Source organism: Sinocyclocheilus rhinocerous, unplaced genomic scaffold, assembly GCF_001515625.1.
Source record: "Sinocyclocheilus rhinocerous isolate Xijiao unplaced genomic scaffold, SAMN03320098_v1.1 scaffold433, whole genome shotgun sequence".
NCBI lineage: Eukaryota > Metazoa > Chordata > Actinopteri > Cypriniformes > Cyprinidae > Sinocyclocheilus > Sinocyclocheilus rhinocerous.
In genome coordinates, this window is record NW_015627897.1 from 1,206,526 (window position 1) to 1,216,683 (window position 10,158).

General features: G+C 36.8%; 2 protein-coding genes across 2 annotated transcripts in view; both read left to right on the top strand.

Annotated features, from left to right (window-relative positions):
• The window catches only part of LOC107736996 (sn1-specific diacylglycerol lipase alpha-like), a 40,125-nt gene extending 36,104 nt beyond the window's left edge, over window positions 1-4,021 (top strand). Inside the window, exons 18-19 of the mRNA XM_016548385.1 lie at window positions 1,146-1,311; window positions 2,111-4,021. Of these exons, the coding sequence (XP_016403871.1) occupies window positions 1,146-1,311; window positions 2,111-3,152 (1,208 nt within the window). The 3' untranslated portion in view covers window positions 3,153-4,021. The remainder of the gene's footprint in view (window positions 1-1,145; window positions 1,312-2,110) is intronic.
• A 2,072-nt stretch (window positions 4,022-6,093) lies between these two features.
• The window catches only part of arih1l (ariadne homolog, ubiquitin-conjugating enzyme E2 binding protein, 1 like), an 8,923-nt gene continuing 4,858 nt past the window's right edge, over window positions 6,094-10,158 (top strand). Inside the window, exons 1-6 of the mRNA XM_016548386.1 lie at window positions 6,094-6,509; window positions 8,446-8,513; window positions 8,647-8,791; window positions 8,948-9,040; window positions 9,130-9,185; window positions 9,270-9,336. Of these exons, the coding sequence (XP_016403872.1) occupies window positions 6,219-6,509; window positions 8,446-8,513; window positions 8,647-8,791; window positions 8,948-9,040; window positions 9,130-9,185; window positions 9,270-9,336 (720 nt within the window). The 5' untranslated portion in view covers window positions 6,094-6,218. The remainder of the gene's footprint in view (window positions 6,510-8,445; window positions 8,514-8,646; window positions 8,792-8,947; window positions 9,041-9,129; window positions 9,186-9,269; window positions 9,337-10,158) is intronic.

Consider the following 10,158-nt stretch of genomic DNA (forward strand, 5'->3'; position numbering starts at 1 on the left):
GCAATTGCGAGTTATAAAGTCAGAATTGCGACTTTATCTCAATTGCAATTCTGACTTTTTTTCTCGCAATTGCAAGTTTATATCTCGCAATTCTGACTTTATTTATTTCTCAGGCGAGTTTATATCACGAAATTATGAGAAAAAAAAGTCAGAATTGTGAGATAAAAAGTCGCAATTACCTTTTTTATTCAGTGATGGAAACGGGCTTCCATAATTTTTAGTATACCTTATAAATGTTTTTTTTTTCTTTCTTTTTTGTCTCTAACTGCCTGTACAGGCTCAAATTGACTGAAATTTATACAGTTGCTCTTATTTGAAGTAAATGGTTTGGTGCAATTATTTTATCGTTTTTTGTAGTATGTAGCTTGTATTGTTATTTTATTTTATTTTTTGCATGCTACATGTACATCATTGTTTTACACAAGTTCTTCCATTGCATTTCATTGCATCCATCCATTAACTGATATCTTTGATTATTGTCTCTAACTCTAGCCATACTCATGTTTACATACATTAATAAATAAAAATGCATTATCATCTTGTGGCTGTGTAAATGGACTTTTACCTTTGTTGTTCTATTCAGCTTTGTTTTTGTTGATTTGTCTTTCATAATGAACATAATTCAGCTGATTTTATGTCACTGTGTTTTTGTGTTTGAAACTATCAAATATTCTTATGTAAAATGACTAGATTGGGGGTAAAATAGGACATTTGTCTCATGACTGACAGCTCAGTTTCACTCGGTGTGAACAAAAATGAATGAAAAGTGAAAACCCTGTTTGACTAAAGAGTGCTTGCAAGATAAAGGGTATTTGAATTGAAATTCCACAGCATTAAATCTTCCTAGTATGGTTGCAGATTATGTATTTTCATAGTGTTTTATTCAAAGAAAAGTATACTTCAGTAATCTGCATTTGGCATTGCAACAAATGAATATGTGATAAAGAATAGCCCTTGTCCTTATAAAAATGTATTCAGGTGCATTCATTTAATCTTGATATATAATACATAACATTTTTCACAATTTCAAGTAGGCTGTGAGACCTGCTTATTTCTTTCCATTCATTCATATATTCATGTACATTTTTATTCTCATTTGTAGTTTTTATCATCTGTCTTGTTTTCTCTCTTCCTCTCTGTCCTGCAGGTGTTGGAAAACTATAATAAAGGGAAGACAGCTTTATTGTCAGCTGCTAAGATAATGGTTAGTCCTACAGAAGTGGACCTGAATCCAGAAACGGTTTTCTTCGATGCCTCTAGTTCACTGCAGCCCACGCCTGCCACACATCACCGCAGAAACAGTAGTGTCCGGTGAGTAACGAGAGCCAATCAGAGTTTGAAACAAGCTGACTGACCAACCAGAACATACCAATGAGTGATCAATGTTGCAGATTTTCTTTAGGTGTTTTTAAGCATTTCTTATCGTTTGATTTTAACTCTGTTGCCTGTCCTTCTCACTCATGCCGACTGCAGAGGTACAGTGTATGGTACTATACAGTTCCCCCCTCGTCCTCTCTGGTTCAGTAGAAAAGAACAGCCTAGACGTTAGTCACGTTAGTGTTGCCTAACCATAAACCTCCCTTTTCTTTCCCCTCTTTCTAATTTTTTCCTTCTCTTCCCTGTTCTCTGCTTTATTTTTGATTTAATATGTTGAATGTTTTTTTGTTTTTACCCTTACTTTTTTTTATTACATATTATTTGTCGTCTTATATAATTTATTTAAATATGTATATATATATATATATGTATATATATATGCATATAAAATTGATGCGAATAAATGTAAAAAATTATACATCTTACATAACATTTTTTTATTAATAATTTTAATAATTTTTTTCTGTTTTTCTTCCATTAAACTTTGTATTTTTTCTGCATTTTATGGCATTATTTTCCTTTTTTTTAATGCATTTTTTAATATCCTGCATTTTATGGCATTTGTTTTTTTAAATATCCAATTTTTTCCCTTGCAAAAATTTTTCATTCCCTAATTTTATTGTTGTCATCCTTCTCTTTTCCCCCTCCATGCTGTCTGTCTCTCTGGTCTTTGTTTATTTTCTCCGTATGTTACTCTACTCCTGTGCCCACTTCCTGTCCTGTCCTGCTGTAGTTCCTGTGCTCGCTCTGAGATCTCACTGGATGGTTTCTCGGAGTGTCCGCCTCCTCCTGTGCCTGTGGTGCTCACCGGCACCCGTGAGCGATTGGCTGTGGAGCTGCGGGAGCAAAAAGCCCCCTTGGCCATCATGGAAAATCTATCTGACGCCGAATCCATCTACAGCTTGGACTCCCGACGATCATCTGCCGCCCTGAGAGGCTCGCCCTGTTTGGGGAGTCTACCTTTCCCTTTGGACGCCACCATCCCAGAAGAGAATCCTTCGCTGAGTTCCCGTACGGAGCTGCTGGCCGCAGATGGCTTGGACCGTGAACTGGGCGAGGCCGGCCCGTACTGCCCTACTCCTCCAGAACTGGAAGTATCTTCCAACGACGCCCATCATCTCAACTTCTCTCCGCTCTCGCTTGGACAAACTATCGTAGGTCAGCCGGCCAGCCAAGGCAAGAACTCCCGGCGGTCTTCAGGAACGCCTGTGGCTTGCCAGCCATCAGCTGTTCCTAACAGTCAAGAATCCTGCCCAGTAGCATCCCGGCCTGGTTCTATGCCAGAAACTCCCAAGGATAGAGAGTTTGAAGAGGGAGAAGTTGAGAGTGTCCGGTCCGAGACTCTTCCACCAGTTCCTCCGCTGTCCAACGGCACGCCCAGTCAGGCGGTCCTAGAGTTCGCCCAGTACCTGGACTCTCTATTTAGGCTGGATGGCAGCAGCTCCCCACCTCTTGAGCTGTCCGATGCAGAATCCGAGTCTGGACGGGGATCGTATAGCCAGGCTGAGGGACAAAAAGCAGACAAGGACAGGCAGCTACTGGCTAGAGCCACTCTAGAGCCCAACTTGGTTCCCAAGCCGCCTCGCACGTTTGCCGGCTCGGCTGACCCTTCCTCTGGCATCTCGCTTTCTCCATCCTTCCCGCTCTCGTCTTCTGGAGAACTCAACGATTTCTCTCCTCCTGACGGAGTGCTACCCACCAACCATACGTCTGCGCTACGAACTTCTGCTGCTAGTCCCAACCCTAAGGAAACTGTGTTGTCGTCTATGGTGTAGTGGCCCACTTTCGTCTATTTATTTAACCCTACGGTTTCCTTTCTCCTTCTGAACCGATCGTAGAAACGTGCATGCGTAGCACCGCGGCCAGTCCTTCCAGACTTCCAGACTTCTGGACCGTTAAGGATTCATCAAGAACAGAAGACCTCATTTTGTACTATTGTAAGACATGTCTGAATGCATTGTGTCTTGTGCATCACCATTATGAAGTGTCCTAATCGCTGCCTGCAACACACGAGGTGCTGAGGGGCTCCTTCGAACACTAAAGATGTTGCTAGCATATCAAGAAGCTTGCACAAATGACCCTACGTTCACATTGAATCTAATGTTACGGTTATGTTTACATTGACACCACAGAACACCAAGCTTTCACAAATGTTGGCAGTTTCATGTAAGGGAAAGGCTGGGATGGGAAAGAGGGAAGACTAACTAACTTAATTGAGTTATGGGGAGGGGCGCACACAACAAGCAGTGGGGTACATTTCCTCAGGACCTTGAAGAATGAAGAATGGGACAAAGACGTCTCAGGCTAAGGATAGTAAATTGCTGATTTTTTTGGATTGTACTTTTTCTTTTTTTTTTATTGAAGATTGTGTGGAATGTCCTGCTGAGTATGTGTAATTGGTGGCACTGACGGTTGGTGGACATCTATGAGTTCTCGATGTGCATGAGAAAATACTGTATGCTCGTGTAAAACGTTTCGTTTTGCTAACTTTTGTCATCTTTTATTTACATAAATCCACTTGAATTTACGCATGCAAGTTTTCTATCATTTCTTTTTCCACCGATTGCCAAAAAAGCCAACTTCATACAAGTCAAATGTTTGAACTCTGTGAAATTAATATATAATGATAATTACTGTTATTAGGGCTGTGCAATTAATCGCATGCGATTGTCATGCGCATCTCGTCAGTAAAGCCGGTTCCGTGATTAGTAGTAAATCTCCATCACCTGCTTTCAGATGGAGCGGCATTTACTACACAGAGCCGTAGTTCACTGACAATTAGGCAATATCGCGTTCATAATCGCAGATGAATCGCATTCGATTATGAAGTGACTGCTGTACTTTTTCACAAAAAGTTGTGTATAGCACTGCCTTTTCACGTGAGTGTAAATACTGTCTTGTTTCCAGTTGTTGTGTTCAAAAAATAGATATAAAATCAATGGGACTTATCAATAAAAAGCTCTATCATGTACCATAGTGATGACTTTATCTCAAATGTATAGCTATATTGATAGATCTACAGTATAAATTATAAATAGAGAAAAATGCTGACTATTCAGGAACAAAAATCTGATACTGTGGCCATATGCTGACTTCAGAAAATATACGATTGAACATTCATTCTTAAAAAAAAAAGAAAAGAAAACTCTTTTCATGTCTGTCACTACCCTGCCAGTCTTTCAACTATCAAGAATGAGAATGTATTTAAATGCACACACTTACACTGCCCTGCCTGTAATAGAATAAATTATATGGATCTCTGACTGATTTTGTTTCTCTTGACTTTGTTTATTAAGCTGTCTAGGGGGTATGCTTGGATGTTTTATTAACTTAAAGTTTACTACATAATGGCAATACAATATTCAATTCATTTTATTAATAAAAAAAAAAAAAGAGTAACTCATTTTATGGCTCATTAGCATAAAGACCTTCACTTCGTTACAGAAAGCTTGAAAAATAAAGACAGAATATAATGAATTTTCTTCATTATCTGGACTATTTCTACAGCATGACGAAGAAGAAAATATTGAATATTTTTTTCTTGAATTTATGGGAAATATAAATCTGACCTTTTTTGGAAATATTTTCAAGGGTTTTCAATATTTTCAACACTTAAAATGTCTGTAATACAATGATTTTAGCCTATCCCACCTCAGAGGTCAAGACCTTGATCCCATCAATTTAATTCAGACAAAATTTTGATTTTTACAATCTATTGAATTGATATTCAATTAATTATAATTATTTTTTACGTAGCTCATTTTAAAGATCAAAAACTAGAAATATAATTTCTATTCATTTTTATTTCAGTTTTAGTTATTTTACAAGTTAAAGTAAAAAACGATAAATGCTGCCTTGGAAAGTTGAAATAAGTGTTTTTATATTTTATTTTTTTACAGGTTATTTATTTATTATTTAACTGTAATAACCCTGCAATCAGTGTTTCCTTGAAATTAAGCATTTCCTTTCACTGACTGTTTGTTGAATAAGAAATATACGTTTTTTAAGGGGTTTTAGGGCCTATGGCTGTAGCCCAATCATGGAATGTGCCGTATTGCACCATGACCATGTATTATTACTATTATAAAGAAAGAAAGAAGAATAAAACTTAAAATGTTTACAAGTACTAGATAGTACAGCTTTCTAATTTTTCAAGCCTAATAATGTTTTTAGGTAGACTATTGTAAAATAAAAATAAAAAAAACTTCTTTCCACTATATTTACGTTCATGTATCATAATAGGAGTAGCAGATTAACTGAATAGGATTTCTTACGAGGACTGCCGCATGTGAGGATTTTATTTATTTATTTATGTTTTTGTTATTACGAACATTCTATCAACCAATAAAAAGCCGTTAAAATACAAAATAATAAGAAGAAGTAGACTATTTTTATATAATAATAATAAGAATCACAAAACAAATAAATTAACTACTAGACAGGGGTGTAAAATTAAACAAAACACATTACATTCGAAGGAAAAGATTAAACAGCTTACAAATTTCAACTGTTTTTAAAAGCCTTCTTATTACATGAATTAGAAATAGTCCCAAAGTAATGCTGTATTTCAGCAAGCAAGACATAAAACAGTGGCTTCTGACATGAGAATTTACATTTATGTATATACAATTTTGTTAACAAGATAAGGAGAATAAGTACAATTTGTTTTTCTGTAACGCACTTTTATGCGATGATGTGTTCTGTATTGGATGACCGTAGAGAGTGACGCAGCAGTGACGCGGCGGGTCTGTAATAAGGATCCGCTCACTCAGTAAAGCGCAGGTCAAACAGCAATACACACTCACACACACTTTATCACATTCACCCTACAACACTGAGACATGGACTCAGACGAGGGCTACAATTATGAGTTCGATGATGAAGAGGAGGAGGAAGAAGAGGAGGAGGAGGAGTGCAGCGAGGACAGCGGGGAAGAGGAGGCCGAGGATGAGGAGCTGCTGGACCCGGCCGTGGCTGGAGGAGAAGCCGAAGATTGCGCTGACACCGGCGGCGGCGGAGGAGGCCTGGGGCCCGGTCAAGAGGAGGAGGACTACCGCTTCGAGGTGCTTACCACCGAGCAGATCCTCCAGCACATGGTGGAGTGCATCAGGGAGGTCAACGAGGTCATACAGGTACATAACAAGCAGATTTACTGTCGTTTTCCTGGGAGTTTATAAGTTTGTTTATGTGGAGGTCTGATGCTGTTAGCATTTAGCATTAACGGCTAACTGACATGAGAGGACTAATGATGCGAAGTTAACCATTTGTTTTTAATCTTAGTTGTGATTTATTGACTGTTTTTATGTTTGTGTTTTGGTGCCTTGTGTTATTTTAGTGAATTTAACGTTAAGTGATTTTTTTTTGTCAGGTAACGTTAGAGCTAGTTCTGCTAGCGCGACCCAGTTTACAGAGACTGAACTTTATTTGACAGCTATTATGGATCGTATCTATTCTAAACGTATCGTATGTTTTTAATCTTATTAAAATTGTGTTATGAATCAGATGGCAGTGTGTTTTATGTTCGTTGTTATTTTGAAGAAGACTAAAGTTTAGCGCTGTCACTGCAGCTAACGCTATATGACACATTTGTTTATTTTTTCACAGTTTTAAGTTTATGAAACACCAAACGTTCTCCATACACAAGCATAAAACACTTTAAAGTTATTTTTCTAGGTTGACAACATCTATTGAACTTAAAAGCACATCTATCAAACAAACTAGCATTGCAACTTTAGAGAAGAACAGAAAACTCTGGTGAAATATTATAAATGTGTATTTGTGCATTGATGAATGACAATCATTGGAGTGTTTAGATCAGGAATATAGGAAAAATTCACGAGATTTATTTTTTAAGAAAGCTGCTACATGAGTCTGCATCAGTTGTTGGCATGCATGTTGTTATTCAAAACATGTAAAGCATGCATTATTGGACAGTAAAGATAAGATACTTATCAATTTGTATAGCTTATGGAAAACCTCAAAGTATTAGTGTTGTGTTGTTGGGAGTTTATTAGATGAACCTCACAAAATGTATCTTCATAATACTAGACAGTCTTTCTTATATCACCCATAAGTTGAGCTGTTAAAGGCTTAATGGTGGAATTGTAAAATAATAAAGTGTGTTTATTAGTAAAATTACTAAAATGTATGTTTTGGCACCCATTCAGTCTCAGGGTTACATTTGAATCATAAATAGCTTGACAGACAAACAGCTTGGCCTTTTGAATTGTAAGCAGTCAAGTGGGTAAAACCTAATCTTGTGTAGCCAAATGATTGACATAACAGCAAAGTTTAGTTCACTTTGCAGCTTATCCTGACCAAGCACCACCCACTTAGACAGAAAAAGACCATCTGAGCAAAGTTGTTTTTTTTTTAGTCTATTTAGTGGTTTATATGAAATATATTATACCACAGTAATGAAAGAACATGTCAAGGCTATAAAGATATATAATAAACTTTTTTTTTTTTCCAAAGTTGTAAATAAAACAGATTATTGGAGTAAATTTTACAAGAAAATACTAAGTATTTAAAAAATTGCTAGCAATTTCTGAGTGAAACTTATTTCTACATCAATTTTTCAGTGTATAAATATAATAACAAGACTGTCTGTGAAATGCTGTACAAGGAATGCTGGGAAATTTTGTATCAAGAGTGCACGTAAATTTGGGTTTCTTCTAACCAAGCTCCTCTAACGGTGATTTTAAGTGTTAAAAAACTCTTCAACTTTTGATAGATCCAGTTATTCGTTTTTCCTCCAAAGCGCTAACTCTATAAGCCTGGTATCTTATAAACACAACAGGAAAACCTTTATAAAAGTCCAGAAAGTTGCTCAAAGTCAGCCAAATTAAAGTTAATCATATTGAAATATGGTGCACTCATATTATGAATGGGAGAAGGTGCAAAATGTAATATGGCATAATAAGTCCTCCTGTCTTCTAAATAAGAGGCAAGCAGTTTTTGATGTTTCAGGATTTCCCGATTCATTCAGATAAGTCTTGGATGCCCAAAATAGCTGCCCGTGGCATCGCAAATATGGCTGCAGAGTAAACAGTATTGTGTCTTTTTTAGAACCCAGCTACGATAACCAGAATACTCCTCAGTCACTTCAACTGGGACAAAGAGAAGCTTATGGAGAGGCAAGTTGTTTTACTTTATTTATTTTACTGTATTTATACATGTTGTCATAAAAATTTAGCATAGCTTGGTTAAAGGACATTTACGATTGGTCTGTTTGCTGTTTGAAAGAGCAACATTTACATGGTGTTGCAGGTACTTTGATGGAAATCTGGACAAGTTGTTTTCAGAGTGCCACGTCATAAACCCCAGTAAAAAGCCCAAAATGCGACCAATGAGCACACGCTCCTCCAGTCAGGATATGCCCTGCCAGATCTGCTATCTCAACTATTCAAACTCGGTCAGTGTCAGTTTTGGTCACTTTGTTCACTACTGCTCCTAAATCTTCATCAGTTCCTTAGAAAGGCCTGTGATAACAAAACTGAAGTCCATTGAAGTGACTCAGTTTGCACAGCTTGGTGACTTATTCGGTAGGAATGTGTGTTTCCTTTCCTAGTATTTCACAGGTCTTGAATGTGGACACAAGTTCTGCATGCAGTGCTGGGGCGACTACTTAACCACCAAAATCATTGAGGAAGGGATGGGACAGGTGGGCTTCTGTTCAGCTCATTGCTATCTGATGTTACAATCAGATTCCCCACTTAATTTTGGTTTTTATTTCTGCTTTTGTTCTTCCAGACCATCTCATGTCCTGCTCACAACTGTGATATTTTGGTTGACGATAACACTGTAATGTAAGTGCATTGGGTAATTTAGCTTGTTTATTTTAAGATGTTTGTTCTATTTTTTTTTAAGATATTTTATGGGTTATTTTGTAGGCGACTGATCACAGATTCTAAAGTGAAGTTGAAGTATCAGCATTTAATCACAAATAGTTTTGTAGAGGTAAGACGTTCTTCATATTTGTTGCATAAATTGTGTCTAAAATGCTATTGACTTGCTTGCTTGCAACTCCATGAATTAGCTGGGATCGAGATATCAAATACTATTACAAAAATTTCAAATCCGTTAGCATTTGAGAATTTTAATTTAGAAAGAATCAATTGTTGTTGTTTTTTTAATATAAATTTAGTAATAAGCTAAAGGAATAGTTCACTCAAAAATGAAAATTTGCTGAAATTGGACACTCTCAGGCCATGCAAGATGTAGATGAGTTGCTTTGTCGGAACAGATTTGGAGAGATTTAGCATTGCATCATTGATAAAGCTGATAAAAATATCACAATAATCCACAAGTAATCCACATGACTCCAGTCCATCAATTAACGTCTTGTGACATGAAAAGCTGCATGTTTGTAATAAAACAAATCATTAAGACATTTCAAACTTCAAACCGTTGCTTCTGGGCTAAAAAAAAAAAAAAAGAGTCCTCTATCCATAATATTGCCTTCTCCAGTGAAAAAATAAATAAATAAAATCATCAGCTCGTCTGAATCAGGAGAGAAATATGCACGGATCAAGCATTGTTTACAAGTGAACTAAAACTATCCAACATTTTTTTACTGGCGGATTTTGGACAGAAACAATGGTTTAAAGTAAATAACATCTTAAAGGGGTCCTATTATGCTCTTTTACAAAGTCTTGATTTTGTTTTGGGGGTGTACTAGAACAGGCTCTCATACTAGGTTGTTTGAAAAACACATTATTTTTCGCATATTTTACATTATTACAACACCTTTCTCCCCAGTCTGGCATGAACGGCTCGAAT